The 21,333-nt window shown below is 36.7% G+C and overlaps 2 protein-coding genes across 2 annotated transcripts; both read left to right on the forward strand.

The window, feature by feature from the left end:
• Window positions 1-2,349: 2,349 nt before the first annotated feature.
• Window positions 2,350-7,239, forward strand: LOC127802396 (importin subunit alpha-2-like). The gene is made up of 11 exons (XM_052338183.1): window positions 2,350-2,738; window positions 3,309-3,405; window positions 3,530-3,621; window positions 3,716-3,847; window positions 3,997-4,182; window positions 4,636-4,799; window positions 4,908-4,986; window positions 5,891-6,019; window positions 6,208-6,335; window positions 6,423-6,803; window positions 6,922-7,239. Exons 1-10 carry the CDS (start codon window positions 2,520-2,522, stop codon window positions 6,799-6,801), a joined length of 1,605 nt encoding a protein of 534 aa, XP_052194143.1. The 5' UTR covers window positions 2,350-2,519; the 3' UTR covers window positions 6,802-6,803; window positions 6,922-7,239.
• A 7,572-nt stretch (window positions 7,240-14,811) lies between these two features.
• On the forward strand, window positions 14,812-19,509 carry LOC127802397 (beta-xylosidase/alpha-L-arabinofuranosidase 2-like). Its single transcript, XM_052338185.1, has 7 exons — window positions 14,812-15,773; window positions 16,603-16,890; window positions 17,018-17,187; window positions 17,287-17,384; window positions 17,664-18,014; window positions 18,099-18,509; window positions 18,605-19,509. The coding sequence occupies exons 1-7, from the start codon at window positions 15,354-15,356 to the stop codon at window positions 19,174-19,176; spliced, it is 2,310 nt and encodes a 769-aa protein (XP_052194145.1). The 5' UTR covers window positions 14,812-15,353; the 3' UTR covers window positions 19,177-19,509.
• The last annotated feature ends 1,824 nt before the right edge of the window (window positions 19,510-21,333 follow it).

Here is a 21,333-nt window from a genome sequence, read left to right on the forward strand (position 1 = left end):
TTAGTTTTTTGTTTGTTTTTTCTTCCACTTGTAAAGCACGTGACAATCATTTAGTAATTATATATGTAGAACAGTGAAAGAGTTATCAACTAAATTTGATGGTCGCGTGATTAATGTGTGCTTAGGTCAAAATCTTTGAAGTCAATGTTTTTGGGTTTAATGTTACGCCCTCTAGCGAAATATACACAATTAGCATTACAGCTAACTTATTAAATCACATTAGCAAATCATAAGTCGTTATTTATGACTATATTACATATATATAATTAAAATAGAGTTAGCTCCTCCAATATACAAGTAACTATGGAAGAGCAAAAATTTGATTCACTTGAACTAATTTAATTGAATCGATCCATCTTATCAATTTGATTCAATTCTTTTCTTTTATCGGTTCTATACAATTAATTTATCTCAAAAGTTTAGTTTTCGCTTTAATTTTTTAATTAGAAAAATAGAACTGACTGAATTTTAAAATGACATTGTTTCAATATTTATAAAACGATATCGTTTTTTTTTTATTTTGCGTGTTTTTTAATTTAATTGATTCGAGTTTGATTTTTTGGGTTATCAATTAATTTGATTTTTTAGGTTAATCGGTTGATTTGGTTCAATTTTGTTTCTCAGTTTAGTTTTATTGGTTAATGGATTTCGATTAATTCAATAACTATTTATATATACCTATGCATAAATAAGAATAATACAAATTTTAATAGATTATGACGATGGTAAGATTTTTCTTGTTCTGTAGAGATCACATATTTTGGCACAAGAAAGAAAAAAGATGGTCAAATCTATATTATTATCGGTGTACTTTTATATGTTTTTTCGTGTGATTATTCAATTTTTTTATTATTTTGATTACACCTCTAAATAATGTATTTTTAAGTAATTTAATCCTTATACTTCGATTTTTTTTTATATTTTAATCTTAATTTTTTATTATTTTGATTATACGTCTGGATCATACTTTTTTAAATCAATTGTACACCTCAAAAATGTAAGTGGACCATACATTGATGATGTTTGCAATTGACTTAAAAATGTATAAGATGTAATTAAAATAACAAAAATTTTGAATTATCACACGTCAAAGTAAATGAGGTTAAATCACTTGAAAAATTCATTATTGTAATAAAAAAGTAAAAAAATTAAATAGTTACAAAAAAAAAAAAAAAAGTATGGCGGTTAAATTATAGATTGAGACAAAAAAAAAAAAAAAAAGATGCTTCAGCACACCAAAGTTGATATTTACGTAAATAATAAAAGTAGGAGATGGGTGGCATGTGATATGGACGTACAAGTAACAAGAAATCAAAAATTTCCAATGAAAGCTCACTTTCAAGGGGATGCTGCAGTGATTGTAATTTATTTATTATTTTTTAAAAGAAATTTTTGAAGATGTATGATTTTTTACATTTTAAAATGCATAATATATTTTTTTAAAAATTTGGAATTTATTATAATATCTAATAAATAATTGATAGTGAATAAAATATTTTTTTAAAAAAAATTATATATATATATATATATTTAGGGTTTGATTAGAACTTTTATTTGGCCAAATTTATATTTTTGGTAACATTTTATTTGTGTATCTATACAAGTTTTTAGTTGTTTCGACTATATTTTTAGACCTATATTTCATACTCAATTTAACTCTTTTATTTTGATTATTTTTTTTATGATAATTTAAATTTTTTATTATTTTAATTATATTTTGTCACTATATTTTTGAAATAATTTAATATATGTACGTAAAAAATTGACTTGAGTACAAATATTAAATTGAGTCGAAAATATAGATATATGAACGTAATTGAAATAATTAAAAATTAGAATTATTATAAAAAAAGTAAAAAATAAAAATAAAATTAATTTAAAAATATAAATATAAAAATATAATTAAAATAATAAAAAAATTAAATAATCACTTAAAAAGAAGTAAAAGTATAAGGGCAGTTTGGGCATTTTATTTTCTAGGGTTTGGAGGGCATCCAAACGAGCCCGGCGGCGTAACGGCTAACTAGTGGCCAGAAATTGTTTAATAATAATTGTAACTAGAGAATTGATATTGCCAAGAAAGCACCTACAGTAATATGATAAGGGCAAGATGTGAGACCTGCGCGGTCGTTTAATGACAAACGGTGCCGTTTTATAGCGTTTTCAACCCGCCTTGCCGTTGGTAAGAAATGCCTTGCGAAAACCGAAACACAAGATGACGGTAGGGCTTTCCCTCATCTTTAAATTCAAATTTCGGGGGCCATTCCGTAAATAAGAGCCTATCCATGCCCATTTTCCTATCACTACCCCCAATCCTCCAAAACCCTATATAAATCCTCCTGTTTCTTCCATCTGAAATCAAATTCCCAAAACCCTCTTCATTTTCAATTGCGCTCTCTCTCTCTCTCTCTCTCGATACATATACGCAGTCGTACGCGTCCGTGTGTATCCATATCCATCTCTATATCAATCTAGGGTTTGTGAATTTGCAGAGCCTGTTCTTCGATCGATCGTTGACCATGTCGCTGAGGCCAACCGCGAGAGTCGAGGTTCGCCGGAACCGGTACAAGGTGGCTGTCGACGCGGAAGAAGGTAGGAGGAGGAGGGAGGACAACATGGTCGAGATCCGCAAGAACCGCAGAGAGGAGAGCTTGCAGAAGAAGCGACGCGAGGGGCTTCAGCCTAATCAGCAGCCGCTCTCTCCCACACTTCAACCTTCATCGACTGTTGAGAAGAAGGTACTGGTACTTATAATTCGTTTCTATTTCCTTCCAAATCTCGTTTTAATTGCTTGTATTGGTTGGATTGTATTAATCTTCGGTTTCTGATTAGTACCTGGTTAGGGCTTGTATTGTTGCTGAATAGTACTCGTACGGAGTGAGATTTTGTGGATCTACTACGCTTTCTGCATCTGTTTTCTTTCATTTCTATTTCTTTCTTGTATTCTCTTTTTTTTTTTTTGGGACCAACTCCAGTTGGAAATTATTTTGAACTTAAGGTTATTCTGAATCTAATTCCGCAGCTCGTACTGTTTTGAAGGCTAGTGATCATTTGTAATTATGGAAGTGTATTTAAGTTCCCAAAGAGAACATTTCTGTTTACAAATGGAAAACGAAACTAGTACCTGTTCAACTATTTTGCGATTTTAATCACCCATTGTGAATTGGTGCTGAACTCATGGTTATTTAGCTGTTTATTTCTTTTTATTGCAGTTGAGGTATTGTCATGTTGAGGGTTTGGTGAGTAATGGGAATCTATCGACATTAAGGTTACTTATGGGGTTGCTTTATATTTGTGGTTGATTGCAGTTAGAGCAACTGCCTGCGATGGTAGCAGGTGTTTGGTCTGACGATGCAAACTTGCAGCTAGAGGCAACTACCCAATTTCGGAAATTGTTGTCAATAGGTAGTTATAGGGGTGTATTACCCATTTAGTTTATCTATATTTTACTATAAAAATTTGTAATTTAAGACTCATTTTCTTTGTGGTGTGAAGGATTTATAAATTTTGTATTCAATGTTTTTATCAGAACGCAGTCCTCCAATTGAGGAAGTTATTCAATCAGGTGTTGTACCTCGCTTTGTTGTGTTTCTTACAAGGGAGGACTTTCCTCAACTTCAGGTCTGTAGTGTGTTGTCATTTGATCTTCGTTCATTGTTCTTTTTGATTTGAATGCAGTTCCATTTTAACATTCTTGTGCTTTAATTCTCTATAGTTTGAGGCTGCTTGGGCTCTGACAAACATTGCTTCTGGGACATCTGAGAACACCAAGGTGGTGATTGACCATGGCGCTGTTCCAATCTTTGTGACACTTTTAGCTTCTTCTAGTGGTGATGTTAGGGAGCAGGTACCCTTTTTTTTTATGGTTCACTTTAGTTCACTGGTTTTGTATCTTTTGCTTGTCATTATGTTGATAAAGACTCCTGCTTTTGGACAGTCCGAAGGCAATAAACATTTCCAAGTGAAACTGATGGTTTATGGTTCTTTTCTTAACAGGCAGTCTGGGCATTGGGAAATGTTGCTGGTGATTCTCCCAAATGCCGTGATCTTGTCCTTGGCCATGGAGCTTTGCTTCCTTTGCTGGCTCAGTTAAATGAGCATGCCAAGCTTTCCATGCTACGAAATGCGACTTGGACACTATCAAATTTCTGTAGGGGCAAGCCACAGCCTCCTTTTGATCAGGTAGGAGGTGCATCTTGTTTTCATTTTTATGTGTTACTTTGTGGTTTATACGGAGATGACGAGTCTGGAAATCCTTATGTGTCTATTTCTTTGTACATACAGCACTTGATATGGTTACTGTATTTTTAATCAGTGTGTACTAAAATTTGAGGTATGTGTAGTTGACTTTTTTCAATAGGTGGTTGTCAGAATGCCATAGAAAATGGAGATCCATTTTATGTAGAACCATGCAATTTATTTGCTTTTGCTCTTTGATCAGTTTTGATACTGGACTTTGTTAGGGAAACTAAATGAATCAGCAGATGGTTAAATCAAGTTTGAAGAACAGCACTATTAATATGTCTAATTTGGCCTACATGTCTTTTGCTCAAGCATGTCATTAACCCTTTTGTTAGGTTTGTTAACATACTAGTTTTGGTGTTTTTGTTGTTTTCTCCTAAAACAATTGCTCAGGTGAAGCCTGCACTCCCAGCTCTTGAGCGTCTTATTCACTCAAATGATGAAGAAGTTTTGACAGATGCATGTTGGGCCCTATCATATCTTTCAGATGGCACAAATGACAAAATCCAAACTGTCATTGAAGCAGGAGTGTGCCCCAGGCTGGTCGAGCTTTTACTGTGGGTATTTGATATTGTTTTCTATACTTGGATTTATTTGTTTGTAGGTTTCTGTTGTCTCTTTCAGTTTTTATGTGCCCTAATACTTCATTGTATTTGGAATTTCAGTCACCCTTCCCCTTCAGTTCTAATTCCTGCCCTTCGCACAGTTGGTAACATTGTCACTGGAGATGACATGCAAACTCAGGTACTGGGCAACTGGAAGTGCGCTTATTTCTTCTCATTTCTCTTGTTATATATCATACTTTAGATTCAAAATTGGATTTGGGATAAAAGTGTGACATCCTGCATCCAAAATGTACTGGGTCAGTTAATTGGGTGGTAATTTGTTTGAATTCTGAAAACTTTGTCATTGAAAGTTAATTCGTTTAAATCAGCCTCCACTTTTTCTTCATGAACCATAAGCTCCAAAAGATAGCAAACCTACCCAAAATCCACATGTTCTACATTGACATATTGCTTCTCAGTTGTATCACAAGGATTCTTCAAACCCTCTTTATAAGCGATGCCAGAAAGCAATAACATACAATCCCCAATTAATCTTTAATTATTCCTATCAATTACAAGAATCCTGGACTGCTAAAGCATTAGAAGAATTTTGGATTTAGATAGACTATTGCTTAGCCATAGCTTTAAAAACGACCTTTTTGTCTATTTTTTCTGAAAGAAAGGGAGAGATCTTTTTCTTAATGGATGTTAACTGACAGATCTAACATTAGCAATGACACTGATAGTTGTATACTTGTATTGACCATATTAGGCAATTAATCATATCATGTTATATTTTTTCTTTTTATTACTGATTTGATGTTTAAAGTTTTTGGTTTTTTATTAAATACCACTATGTGATTTCTGTTATATATGGTATACTTCTTAGCTGTATTACATCCATTGATCCTTGTGCTCAATATCTTTCATATTTTATTCTCCCCTTTATGTGTAGCTATACCTCGTTGCATTACATGTTATTTTAAGGTGTCTTTCTTTGGTTGTGTCAAGTCCAAACAAGTGTTGCTTAGTGTCAAATTTGATGTTTAAGCTCTCTATTTTGTTAAATTAAAAACTAATTAAGTTTCTTGGTATTGTGCCAGTGTATTATCAACCATCAAGCATTGCCCTGTCTTTTGAACCTGTTGACTAGCAACTACAAGAAGAGTATAAAGAAGGAAGCTTGTTGGACAATCTCAAACATCACCGCTGGCAACAAAGAGCAAATTCAGGTAAGTGGAAAGCAATCCATCCTTCTCATCTAGGGCAGTTATGCTGGCAATGGCTCTCTCTCTCTCTCTCTCTCTCTCTCATTCCTTCTTTCAAATCTAGGGCAGTTCTGGGTTATGATTGACCGCCAGTGTTGTTTGTCAATTCAGTTATTTAAACATGATTGACATATGATTTTAAAATTCCACAGGCTGTGATTGAGGCCAATATTTTTGGCCCTCTGGTGCATTTGCTCCAGAATGCTGAGTTTGATATCAAGAAAGAGGCTGCATGGGCAATTTCAAATGCTACATCTGGTGGTACTCATGAACAAATTAAGTATGCGATCAATATGAATTTGTACCTTGTTGGAATTATGTGCTACTGTATTTCAATATTTGAGTCCCGTGTTGGTTTTGGTGACAGGTACCTTGTGAGCCAAGGATGTATCAAGCCGTTGTGCGATCTTCTTGTATGTCCAGATCCAAGGATTGTAACAGTTTGTTTGGAAGGACTTGAAAATATCTTAAAGGTCGGGGAAGCTGAAAAGAATTTGGGTCGTACTAGTGATGTGAATCTCTATGCTCAAATGATCGATGATGCTGATGGTTTGGAGAAAATTGAGAACCTTCAGACTCATGACAACAGTGAGATCTACGAGAAGGCAGTGAAGATTCTGGAGACATATTGGTTGGAGGATGATGATGATACAATGCCTCCTCCCGGTGATGATTCCAAACCAGGGTTTGGCTTTGGAGGAGGGGGTGATGTTTCAGTCCCACCTGGTGGGTTCAACTTCAAGTAAAGGTGTGTGTTCTTCCATCCTTCAGTACGATTTAAATTTTTTTCTGCAAATATTTAAAGTTGGAAGGAGCATGTGTATCCCTCATGTCTTGGACATTTTTTTGTTACATGAAACTTGCAGATTTTTGAGGAATACATCCGTCGAGGTCCTTGTTTGTGCATGAGATGGTAATTGGAGTTGCTTGTTCAGAATCATGTCCTCATTGAGTCCTTTACGGTCCAGTCTCTCAAGTGTGGCAAAAGAGGTTGCTGGACTAGCCTTGGTTTATTGTAATGATTGTGGGTATAACTTGTTGCTTATACAAAGCCATATCATCATGAACAACTGTCGATGTATTTTCCAGTGCATCATCATAATCATTCGGTCATTGGTGGTCTCATGAATAATAAATCTTCCCGATTTAAAATTAGTACTTGGTGGTTTTGGCACTTTCAAAACCCGTCTTGTGCTGCTGCTTCATAGGACAAATGTTGGGGCAATTTCACATATCCTTATAACCTTGCTTCAGTTTTGCATATTATCCTCTTTTTAGGTTTGTTGCTTAGAAGATGGATACATCAGCGCGGAGTCAATCTTGCATAGCATATTCCTTATTGCAATATTGTTTTATGCGTCAGATGAGAATTGGGAGTTACCATATTCTTAATGAAGACAACTGCATATTTATTATTTTCCCTTAACCTTCTACTTCTCATTTAAATGATATCTTGTTGTCTAGGGTATTAAGGGTATTATAATATACGTGAATCCCTACTAGAATGGACAACATTTGTTAAATGATATCCCTGTGCTTCAACGTCTGTTAAATGGAGAACATAATTGTTGTTTCCAGTCCAGTCAGTAGAGCCATGCTAAATGCCCTATGCTATGCTATGCTCTGCTCTGTAATTTAACATTTTACCTCGGCTAACAAGCTTTGGTACAGTCCCCTTACCCTTGTCATCGCATTTCGTGCTGAAGCGTTTCTTTAATTGGGCGCTTTTATTCGGGTCAAGCTAGGGATCTAAACAGCCTAATTAATTTCACTTACACAATTGTTTTAAGGCTAAATTTATATTTTTGTATGTGTTTTTCTATGTGATAATTATTTTTTTTATTATTTTGATTATGTTTTTAAACTTAATTTTTGAGTTATTATATTTTTATGTGTAAAAAAAAAAATAAAGTGAGTTTTGATTTTGTTAAAATATAAAGATTAAATTGATTCTAAAATGTAGGTTTAGGGTATAATTGAATTAACAAAAAGTTTAGCTTATAATATGAATGAGAAAAGGTAAAGTTAAATTAGTTTAAAAATATAGATTTGAATGCACAATTGAAATAATAAATAGTTAAATTTAAATTGATTTAAAATTATAAGTTTAAAAATGTAATCTTACACACAAAAAAAAGAAGTTAAAAGGTAGATGAGAGTAAACTATTGTTTTAACAAAAAATATTTAATGACCCATGTATTATTTATTTTTTATTTTTGAACTTGTTTTTGTTCTAAATGTGGTTAATTGAGGATCCATTAAGGATCTGTTTGCATCTCTGGGCTCAGACTTAAGGATCCATTAAGGATTTGTTTTAAATGTATTTATATTATATCCTGTTTTTATTTTAATTAAAAAAATTAAATCAAAGGATAAAAAATAAAAGAGCCCATTAAGCTGACTTACATTTTTTTGGATTAAACAGTATAACTCGGCCCATCTACAGGTAAACATTACAACTGGGCCCATTTTCTGTGTAAGCCAACTAAGTATATTAACTCGGCCCATCTTCATGCAAACATTTAAACTGAGCCGAATAAGTTGAATATTCTATAGATAGCAATGATAGTACTAAATTGTTGATATTTTTACATTATAATATATTTTTACTTGAATGATTTTTCAATATATAATAATTGAATAGGCCCTTAATAAAAATATTTGTGACACTTTTAATGAACCTCGTGTATAAATATATTATATATTTATATTAATGTGATATAAAATATAATAATAATATTACCAATAAATATCCAAATAACATTTAATATCAATAAAGTTAAAGCAAAGCTTGCAAAAAGGGCAAGAAGAGTTGCCAAGAGGGCCTACAAAATCAGACCAATGGCATGTGGGGCATTTGAAATGAGTTAGCAAAATGTGGCTTATACCCTAAGTTTAGTGCCATTCATTCAACAACCCAATCATGCTCTTGTGGTCAGCTCATGGAAAGTTTATCAAATTACATTGCAACTGGGACCCCCCAACCCCCAAAAATAGCATTAAAACCTTCCTTTGGCATCTGCAACCTTCTTTTTTAGAGGTTCCCATGGCTCTTCAGGTTAACTTCAGGGTTGGTCGGTGATGATGATGTGGAAATATAACCACTAATGTATTTATAAGGAAATAAATATATTAGATGGAGTAATAGAAAGAAAAAAAAAGAAAAAGAAAAGAAGAAGATAACAACTATGAATAATTATCTTAAATATTTACAGTAATTTAGAACTAATTCTTTATTTAGAATAATATTTTCTTGGAAGATAACAACTATGAATAATTATCTTAAATATTTTGAAGTTGATAAACTTTTTCTGTTGCTACGATTGCCTTTAGGAAAATGGGATTTATTCTAAGTTTGTTGAGATTAGAACAAATCACTAGATTATAGGAAGTAATCTTTGATCACAAGTTTATCTCTTAATTTTAGGAGATAAATTTAGTCCAATTAGATAACTCTATCTTGAAGAAGATTGCTTTGCGTTGAGCCTTGTAGACGACCCTTACTCATGTCAGCATAAGCTCGAGGCCTGGTAAAGCAAGTTGAGGCCTATCATGGCCTGAACACTGTCATGGTTGAGTTTACTTTGTATAAGATATACACGTCAATTGCACTAGATCTCTAGTATTACCAGTCAAATAACAAGATGTTATAATCCCTTAGAATTGTCCTAGTGATTAGCAGAAAGTGATTGACGGTTTAAATTTTTAAATTTGAATCCACTTCTTGATTTTAAATTTGAATCCACTTTCTGTTGGATCAAATTCAAATTTATCTCTTTTATAAAAAATTATGAGATCAAGCAGCGGGGCCCACAAGAAAGGATATCCCAAATAACAAAAGGTTATAATTATTTGATAACTTTATATATATATATATATATATTCGTTACACTCTATTGCTAACGATCTTAGATAAATTCTTTAAATATTTAAGAATTGTCAATATTTCAATTTTTTAATATACCAGACAAACTCTTATGTGATATTTAGAATTTCTTTGTAATTTTTTTAAAAATGAGCCCAATATTTATAAATTAAAATTTAATCTCTCAAAGATAAAGGTCACTCTTCCCTCGTAATAACAACAATGATTAGAAATTCTCATCCTAAAGAAAGTGAAGATTAGGCTTGGAGGGGTGTGGGCCAACCCTATCTGCATCCAACATTTGCAATCAAGTTGTTACGTGGATGCAGGCCTTTCATGGGTAGGTCCAGCCCCCCTTAGCTCCTTGTACCTCCATGCTTTTGTTTGGGTGTGGGTTTTGAACCTTTAGATGGGTACCCTTCAATTTCATCAAAAAATAACTTTGTTTGGGTGTGGACTTAGATGGGCACCCTACAATGTCATAAAAAAATAAGTCGAGGGTGGAAGATGCCCCAACTGCCAAGATGAGGTTGGCTGGCTACCAGCCCTAAAATATTGTAGTTACCAGTATTTTTATAAGGGTAAATTTCGTTTTTGCTTTTTTTTTTGTTTGTTGTAATTTGCGTTATTTTTATGGACAATTAGTGACTTTTTTAGCATTTAAAGTATTTATAAATTAATCTTTAAACACAGTACATTTTGCAAGACAAAGTATATTTTTAAGTTAACAAAAGTTATTATTTTGAAGGTATAGATAGATTAGATGCATGAATGTAATGGTTGGTAGATGTATAAATTCCATCGAATATAGGGTCTCGTTATTTAATATAATCTTTAACGATTAAATTAGTTTTGAAAAAGAAGTGAAGATAAATAATAACGAATTTTTTGGTGTTAAATGTGTTGACCAAACTTACAATGCTTGATCTTCCTTACAAAATTTTTTATTGAAATTTTTGAACTTCGAATAAAAACGTTTAGACGTGAACCTTTTTACTGAATAACAAAAGAGTTGGTAGGCTAGGTGTCACACTTTAGTTAACAAGATAGAATATGTAACATATCATTATAGACTATTATCATTATAGACTATTAGTAAAAAAAAGAAAAGTGAAGAATAAATTTATAAATAAATAAATATAATATAGAAAGGTTCCTTGGCAATTGATTACGTGGGGAGTGGGAGCAAGCAAGTGAGCCATACATATGGAAACTCTTTCAAAGAAGACAATCACCACACATGGCTTCAATTTGAAGCGAATCTCTTCACACACACACACACAACAATAATTAGCAGAGGTCCCATTGTCACTCTCATCCTGCATATATATATATCACTCTTATATATTATTATCTTAGGGTTACTTTGAGGGCTAAAACTGGGTACACTTCTGCACAGCACAGGCAGACACCATATGGGTCCTGGGTTTTGGCATTTTGATCTATCTGCCATTGACAAATCCAACCCTTTTGGCTCTCTCTGTCTTTTCCCATGTACCCTAGCTACCTACCTCTTCTAAACAAACATTAAATTAGTTGGAATTAGTCTCCCTTTATAAACACTACTAATCCAGCTAAGAGATGATTATAGTCTTTTCTCATCCAATTGTCTCTATATTTATTTATGTCACTAAAATTAACATTTATGGGAAGTTTTGTGCAGTGTTAGAAACCAAATTTCTAGGGAAATGGGGATTAAGAATTAGATTAAAATAGGGACTTTGGGAACCCAATATGGGTAGCCCACCATGTACGTTCTAATTGGCTGTGGAAATACAAAACAAACAAAATGTCAAAATCATGGCTACCGATTCCATGAAAATTGTTTTTAAATAATCTATTGAAATGTTATTTACATATTTAGAGTGACATTCTTTACATACATTATACCTTTATATCGATATAATACATAATATAATAATAATATTTTTAAATAATTTATTATAAAAATATATATATTATTATAATATTAATAGAAATAAGTAATCAGCCTACAAGTCAATCCAATGAAACATCACATGAATCGATCCAAAGAGACACGTAAACCAATAAAGAGTTGACATATAATACAATCTTGATCAGTTGCTTGAACACCACTTAGTATCCAAATTTGTCATGCGATAAAATCTTGTGCCTTTGCCACTAAGAGGCATGGGCTCACCAACATGATTGAATGACATGATGCGGTGCCTTAATCGTACCTTGAGGTGATGTCCCAAGTAAGGCCCTTGGCCAAAACTTTGCTCGACCATTATTGTCGAATACTATGCCCTAATCGTACCTTGGGGACATGTCCCAAGTAAGGCTCTTGGCCAAAATTTTGCTCGACCATTATTATCGAATACTAATAATTTGACCATTAAAGTTTACTAAGAGAGAGATCAAAGTGCCAAATTTTCAAAAAATCATCAAGGCATTGCAGCAAGTCCCAATCTCCTAGATTTTGTGCATTAATTTGTTAGAAAGCTCATTCTCAAAGACATTGTTTATGTTTTTTTATTTTTTAATAACATGTAATTTTATATAATATTTTAATATAAAATATCTTTTAAAATATTCAAAACATAAGAGATCGAATATAGACTCACTCACTCATAAAATTAATGAGATTGCCAGATGTTATAACGATTATTATATATATAAAAAATATGCATAAATATCAATTTGATTGATTTAGAATCTTTAGATTTGGTGAATAACTAGAAGATGCTTTTGTGAAGATAATGCAACATTCATTCAACCACCATCTAATCTAATCTAATCCCTCATTGTGTGTGTGTAAACTATATTGGACCTCTCCAAGTCGTTGCTTTGCACCAGCTGTTTTCTTCCTTGGAATCAAACATCACGTCTCTCTCATCCAATGATTTTTTTTTTTTTTAATTACAATCATCTAACTTTTTTTTTTTTCAAATAAGAGGAGAAACTCGAAAAGTTCTCAATTATAGATAGTCTTTAATTCAAATTATTTCACTTTCTCTAAAACTCATGGTCCGTTTTGACTTAATATGAATATAAAGATATGTTGTATAGAGACAAAATTAAATCTATAATCTCACGACATCTTAAATTCTCAAATATGTGCAATGAAGCAGTTATATTATTCCTAAGAATTCATCCAACAACTTTTATGTATTATATTATTATATTATATAAATAAATATTATATTTTAATATTTTTTTGTACATCTTTGTCACGAGTCACTCCTCTACGGATAATTGTTAAAAATAAGTAATTTTGAGATGGATGAAAAGGAAGGGGGCTTGAAATGGAATGATGATGCCTTTCCTTGGAGGCAAAGGACACTAAACCAATAATATTGTCCTAAAATCTACCCATCGCCACCGTCCGCCGGAGATCCCATCGCCACCTCTGGCCAAACCGGACTGTTTAATTTAATTACTATTCTTCTTAATGATACCTAAGTTGCCATGCACGGCGGGGGGAAATGGACAGGTTGATAAGTGGGGCGGCACTGGCCCCGCAGGACCCCCACTCCGTCCGCCGTGTCAGTGCCGCCGCGGAGATGCTCCGGCGGGCCCCGCTGTAATCGTGTGAGGACGACTTGGAGTTGTTGTGTGCAGCTGGAGGCCATTCTCTTAATCACGGGCCTTCATCTCTCTGACAACTGCACCCTCATACATATAACATATATATATATATATCTATATATTAGGTAATATATATTTTTTGTTTAATTTAAATTAAAGTAATATCTTTTTATTTAACTAAGTTTAATTTTGATGACAGAGTACAAGTTTAACTAGCAGATAGTTAGTGACTTATATAGTTTAGGTTAGTGAATTAAATATTGAATTATTATTTACCCTTCTATTGGGACAAATAGATTTTTTTTTTTTCTTGTCCATACCTGTCTCTTTAAATAAAATTTTATAATTATTTTTATTGAAAAACAAAATATCACCCCCTAAAAAATTAAATATTAAATATCTAAAAATAGAATAGGTAATTCACCGCACACGTTTAAAAAGTTAAATTATTGTAAGATGTTGAAGAGAGATAGACCATAATTTTAGAAAAAGATAAAATATGTCAGACTAAATAGTGTTTATTACTCCTCAAAGTTTTCACAATAAAAAAAGAAAATAGATGTCACATGTGATCTTTATTCAAATGGGCACTTGTGCCATTAGTTGTTAACTTTGGAAAGAATATAATAAGTTGGGATGTCCCTTTCCCCTTTCCACTTCCCACTTCTGTGTTTGTTTTGTTATATTTTTCTAGAATGTTATTTGCACCCTTTCGTTTAAACATTTTTTTTTTATTTGATATGTTACAGCCATTGCATTGCATTGCATGGATTTCATCATCAGTCATGGGTCTGGATTTGTGTCCCTCTAGTTGTCCAATCATCAGATCAAGAACAACCCCTTCCCTTAAGCAAGCAACTACCCTACAACTAATTAATTATCAAAAAGTAGTAAGTAAACAATATATGTGAATAACTTTGATTTATCAAATTGGAGAAAGACCCAATACTTGTGATTAAAATTAGTCATATGTTAATGAAATATATAGTATTGTTTATTTGATGGCTTAGGTTAGCCATGTAATGTAAACTCTCTCTTGCTAGTTAAGCCTTTAATATGGCATTATGCTCCCCTCTTTAATTCAATTCAATCCAAGTTTGCTTTTATTTTGTCCCCATTCTCTTCCCAATAGCTGGACAAGACACAGGTCGGGTTACTTTTAGAGTTATCCACGATACTTCGAGCGTGATTGCTGTTGGCCCATCTCCCATACTTTTCATTCATTCCACACCCAACGCTTCCACATGTCCCTCCAGGACTAGGTCACGCAAAGCCTTGGCTCTTGGCAAAGGTGTTTATCCTCCATTGGTATCAAAATTGATGGAATAACTAATTAATTAAACCTAGAGAGGAATTAGCTTCCATAATGGCTTTCTCCGGGCTACTTTGAAGCCGAAATCCCAGCCGCTGCCGGTTACCCTTCACGTGAGTTACAGAAACAGTGATTCATCCATTAATTAATTAATTAATTAAACCCTGTAGATTTCTTTCTCCATCCAGACAGTCAGTCCATCCAAGAAAATTTAATCAGCAGAGCGAAGTGAGGCAGAACTTTCCGAGGAAACAAACAACAGTTGCAAAGGCTATAATGGAAGGGAAAATCCTTCACGGGCTTTCCCCGGTTCAAGCCTAGTGGAAGGGAAAATCCAATCCAAGGCACTGTGCTGTGTTTGGCACTCTGGAAAATTAATTGAAGGGCCGCCTCCTTCCCAGGCTAGTTTACATTCATCCTTCACGGGCTGCTTACAAAGCAACATGTGTTTTTGAAGCTCTTTTATCTCTATAAAAGCAAACTCTCCTCCTCCTCCTCCTCCTTCTTCTTCTTATTCGTACCCCATTTCTCGTTCCAAGTTGGAAGCTTTTCTTGGCAAAGGTCAAGAATGGCCTCTGCCTGCTCTGCCCAGTTGCTCTGTTTCAACATTTTGGTGTTCATCTTCTTCTGTTTCACGGGCCGGGTTTCGGGCCAGGGGTCGCCGGTTTATGCTTGTGACACGGCTGCGAATCCCGGGGTGGCGAGTTTCAAGTTCTGTAATCCGGCGGCCGGGGTGGCGGAGCGGGTGACTGACTTGGTGGGGCGGCTGACGCTGCCGGAGAAAATTGGGTTCTTGGTGAATGCCGCCGGAAGCGTCAGCCGGCTCGGGATTCCCAAGTACGAGTGGTGGTCGGAGGCTTTGCACGGCGTTTCCAATGTCGGTCCGGGGACCCATTTCTCCAGCTTGGTCCCCGGCGCCACCAGCTTCCCTCAGGTTATCCTCACCGCGGCTTCCTTCAACGTCTCTCTGTTCGAAGCCATTGGGAAGGTATCTCCATATATTCGCTTTTGATCTGTTCTATATGTCTAAAGAGTTGTTTCTGGAAATGGGTATGTTCTTCTCTCTGCCATTGTGGTTCCTGGATTCGAATTCATTACTGGTTTGGATCCACATTTCCATTTTGTGATTGGTTTCCGGATTGTTGAAAGAACTAGAAGAAGATGCCTTCCTCTCTGGTTCTTTCATTACTGCTTTTCCACGCTTCATTTCAGATAATCTGAATGAAGATTAAGTTCCTTTTCTCTTTAGAAGCTTAGTTTGGTGTTTGTTGAATGTGTTGAAACCAGAGGCTTTTGGTAGTCTTTGGAATCTCGTTACATAAAAAAGAGTCACCATCAGAGTAATGCAAATTACAAACAACATAATCATGTTATATGCGTAGTCGCCATCAGTTCCTTTCTCTTTGATTATTGGCTTGCAAGTTGTGTTACATCCCAACGGAATTATTCATCCCCTCTTTGCTTTTCTGATGAATAATGGCTGCAACTTGAGCCGAACGGGTTGTCGTGGGCAGGACGCTGCATTGATGGCTACAGAATACAGTCTGGAATAAAGCAGTTCGTCCATGGAGTCTTAGGATAGAGTTTGAGATGTGAAATGTGAAGGAATTAGATCCAATTAGGTTGCTTCTAGAAAGTAGGTGGAGCCATAGTTACTGCTCTTTGAAAATCTCTTGCCACTTTCCCATTTGACTGTGACGGCTTAGCTAAAGTAGTTGCAAGTAAAGAACATTTTTTCTGGCAGGTGAGAAAATGGTAATTGCACGAGAAAATTTTCTGCTAAAGAGCTCAAAAGAATGGCATTTATGTGAATGCAGGTGGTGTCAACTGAGGCCAGAGCAATGTACAATGTAGGTTTAGCTGGATTGACATACTGGTCACCCAATGTGAACATAGTCCGGGACCCGAGATGGGGGAGAGCGCAGGAGACTCCGGGGGAAGATCCACTTCTCACCAGCAAGTATGCAGCAGGCTATGTTAGAGGCCTGCAGCAGAGGGATGATGGTGACACCCAGCGGCTCAAGGTTGCTGCCTGCTGTAAACACTACACGGCCTATGACGTCGATAATTGGAAAGGCGTCGATCGTTATCATTTCAATGCCATCGTAAGTAGACGACGAATATTGTAAAACTCATTCGTCAGATAAACCAACACGAATGAATGAATGAATAAATAAATGAATGGATTCCGGTCAAGATATGTAAATGTCATTGTTGTTGTGGTGGATTTAGGTGACAAAGCAGGATATGGATGACACGTTCCAGCCCCCTTTCAAGAGCTGTGTTCTTGATGGGAATGTTGCCAGTGTGATGTGTTCCTACAACCAAGTGAATGGCAAGCCGACGTGTGCCGATCCCGACCTGCTCGCCGGCGTGATCCGTGGCCAGTGGAAGCTAAATGGGTACCCGATATATATATTTAGTACTCTCCATGATGTGCCCTAAAAGATATCATCATTTGATTGGCTTTGAGTCTCATATATGGGTTGACTCTGTTTCAGGTACATAGTTTCTGATTGTGACTCCCTAGATGTGTTTTTTAATTCCCAACACTACACCAAGACCCCTGAAGAGGCTGCTGCCAAGGCCTTATTGGCAGGTAAACCAACCTTACCCACCTTTGATTTTTGGGCAAGTCCCATTGCCGGATTAGTTCGATTCAAATAAATAACAGATAATGTGCACAAAATTTGGTAAGACTTTTAGTATGTTATTGTCATGCCCAGCCAGTCATTAACTGTACTTCAATTGGAATCTCTTTAGCTTTTGACAACCGGATAAGATATTAAGGTCTTTTGCCACAATTGATGGCTTTTGTGTCTTTCCTTGTCTTGTGTTAAAGAAAGAAAGCAAAGAACTGACTAACTTGATGCACCAGGGCTGGACCTCAACTGTGGGTCCTTCTTAGGCAAATACACCAATGGGGCAGTGAAACAAGGGCTGGTCAATGAATCAGTCATCGATAAGGCTATCTCGAACAACTTTGCTACATTGATGCGACTTGGTTTCTTCGATGGTAATCCAAGCAAGCAACTCTATGGGAAGCTCGGGCCTAAAGATGTGTGCACCCCAGCGAACCAGGAGCTGGCCCGGGAGGCCGCAAGGCAGGGGACCGTGCTGCTCAAGAACACTGCCGGTTCACTTCCTCTATCGGTCACTGCCATCAAGTCCTTGGCAGTAATTGGCCCTAATGCCAATGTCACACACACCATGATTGGCAACTATGAAGGTATATGTTTTCAACACAGGCCTAGAAGAACAGGATTCGAGTTTTGCGTTTAGTCCATCTAAAAGCAGGTTTTAATCAATGCAGGCATTCCCTGCAAGTATGTTACTCCTTTGCAAGGCCTCACAGCATCAGTTCAGACAACCTATGCCCCCGGCTGTGCCAATCCTGCCTGCAGCACGGCCCAAGTAGACGATGCTAAGAAGATAGCAGCCTCGGCAGATGCCACCGTTCTAGTCATGGGTGCAGACCAGTCCATAGAAGCAGAAAGCCTTGACAGGATTGACCTCACTCTTCCGGGACAACAGCAACTTCTAGTAACCCAAGTGGCAAATGCATCGAAAGGGCCTGTTATTCTTGTCATAATGTCGGGAGGTGGCATGGACGTACAGTTTGCAAAAGACAATGACAAAATAAGCAGCATCCTGTGGATCGGGTACCCTGGCGAAGCTGGTGGTGCCGCCTTGGCAGATGTAATTTTTGGCCGTTACAATCCAAGTGAGTCCATGAACACACTCTGAACTTGAATCTTCTTCTTTCACAGCCTGCCAATGCAAGAAAATTGAACTTCTTAATGGCCTTTTTGATTGCAGGTGGGAGGCTGCCACTGTCATGGTATCCACAGTCATATGCAGATAAGGTCAATATGACAAACATGAATATGAGGCCGGATCCTGCCACTGGCTACCCTGGCAGAACATATCGATTCTACACTGGGCCAACTGTCTATACATTTGGGGATGGACTCAGCTTCTCAGACTTCAAGCACCGGTTAGTCCAAGCTCCTAAAGCAGTATCTGTCCCCCTGGAAGAGGGCCATGTTTGTCGATCATCGGTCTGCAAGTCAATCGATGTTGCAGAGCAGACCTGTGCAAATCTTGGTTTCAACCTCCTTCTTAGAGTTAGAAACATTGGGAAAATGGGCGGCAGCCACACTGTTTTCCTGTTTTCAAGCCCCCCTTCTGTACATAATTCACCACAGAAGCATTTGTTGGGCTTTGAGAAGATCTCCTTGGCTCCAAAGGGAGAAGGCCTGGTTCAGTTCAAGGTAGATGTATGCAAGGATTTGAGTGTGGTTGATGAGCTTGGAAACCGGAAAGTCGCCTTGGGACAGCATGTTCTTCATGTTGGAAGCTTGAAACACTCCTTGAATCTGAGGATTTGAATTGAATGGACTCCAAAAGCATCCGTGGCCATTTCTTTTTCTGCTTCTTTGATCTTGATTTTTGGAAGAAAAGATAAGAAATCATCAGTGTGGAAATAAACAGGACCAACTGTAACAAAATCTCTCTCATTCTTGCCTTGTAGTTGTGGCCAATTGTTCAGAACATCCAAAGTTCAAAATGCAAAGGAAGCTCATGTTTTGACAGTTGCTTCTTTTGCCTTTGATCCCAACTTAGAAAGCAATGTCGTTTCTCTCTCAGTGCCTGCCAAACAAACAGTTCACTGAATACGAGGTTTTAGCTTTCATAATGATTTTTTGGCTTATTTAAGAGGTCGCTCCATTTGCCTGGTACTTTCTTTTGTTTCTTTTGAGATATTATTGTTGTAGCATGTCTTTAAGGGGAGTGCTTTGGAGAAAAGATAGTCCGCAGAAGAAGCATTCCTCCCGGAAGGGTTCTCTTGGGCCAATTTTTCCGGAGATACCTCTCACACTATAATCTCTTCAATCGAGCCAAACTTGGAGGGCACATGCGAAAGAAATTTTCATGTTCCTTTTGACTTATTTCTGTATTGCATATCATTTTCTCCTAGAAAATTTGAAATTTTTGACTTATTTTTATATTACATATCATTTTCTTCTATAGAAATCTTTCAAATAGTGGATCGGGCAACTCCTACATTTTTCTAGACAATCGTATTCTCTGCCAAACCTTGTTGACTCCCTGTTAAGATTTTTTCGAAACAAACAAATTCTAATATTGAATCACGTAAACAAAAATCTTATCGATAATTATACATGAATTTACGAATTAAGTGCGTATGTTTCTATAAAGATATATAAACTTGCCGATATCACATATGAGGATTATCAAACAATAATTGTAATTTTTTTAAAATATAAATATAATTTTTTCAAAAAAAATAATAAATGAGATTCTTAATTAAAATAAAATAAGAAATTAACTACCCTAAATTATAAATTTTGAAAAGTTCATCGGATTTTAACCCAAAAAGAAAAGACCAAACAAGTACTTACCATAAAACTGAGGAAAAAGATGACGTCATACTCCAATTCATTGAGACGAGGTCGATGGACGTGGCAATGGCTAAAATAAAACCCTAAACGTCCGCCATTGTTGTCCCTTAAAGAAGCTTCCGTTGGGAATTTGGAAAATGAGCCAAGATGACCCTTTTGGTTTCCTCACGGAGTTGTGCCAAATCTCACTGTCCCAAGAAGAAGCCCTCGAAACCCTTTACTTCGTTGGCCAGACCGACGTCTTCCCCAACCTGGACGATGCCGACAGTGGAAGGCCTCCGGAATCCACCGGAAACGTAATGGTCACGCCGCCGGTGAGCGAGAGAGACGGAAATCCCCCCAACGAGAGCTACCTGACCCCGCCGGAGGGCTCCCTTCCCGCCAGATCCGACGACCAGAGACAGCCACCACCGGCTGATGATTCCGGTTCCGGTCCTCATTCCGGCGGGCCCGTGGTTGTCGGCGAAGTTTGTGCCGACACCGAGAGAGCGGTTGATTTGGGCTTGGGCTGGCCTAAACTAGGGCCCGTGGGAGTCGTATCGCCGCTAGTGATTGACACAAGCGGTGTGGTTCATGGCGTCTGTAGCTCCTGCGACGTTGAGGGCATGGTTGAAACGGAGGGTTTCGATAGCCAGCCGGTGAGACATGTAGTTTCTACGAGAGAACCCAATGACATCTCAATCGTGCCTGCCTCCAAGAAACTGAAAGTTTATGATAATAATTTGGGGCCCTTTGAAAATGCGCACCAAATGAATGAGGATTTGCCTCTGAATGAGAGCGAGGTGGAAGTAGTAGCTTTCAGTAAAGGCAATGAAATGAACAAACATGGTCAGAATGTTAGTTCTTCAAACGGTCGCGGTGGCGCTGCTCAAACTGGGAAGAGCAAAGGTGTTTCCGGCCAGCCATCGGCTAGTGGGAAGGCGAAGAAGAATGCAGCAGGAACGGAAAACCAGATTCTGAAGGAGCTTTTGGAAGCACTGATAATGGTGGCAGGGAGGGTGGACGGTGGTGCTGAGGAGGAGGAGGAGGAGGAGGAATCCGATGATTTCTTGGAGACTGCCAAGAGGCGGGGCATGACTTTTCCTCGGCCTAGGTGGTGGCCGCCGGAGGGCTTAGATGACT

Source organism: Diospyros lotus, chromosome 5 (genome assembly GCF_014633365.1).
Source record: "Diospyros lotus cultivar Yz01 chromosome 5, ASM1463336v1, whole genome shotgun sequence".
Classification (NCBI taxonomy): Eukaryota; Viridiplantae; Streptophyta; class Magnoliopsida; order Ericales; family Ebenaceae; genus Diospyros; species Diospyros lotus.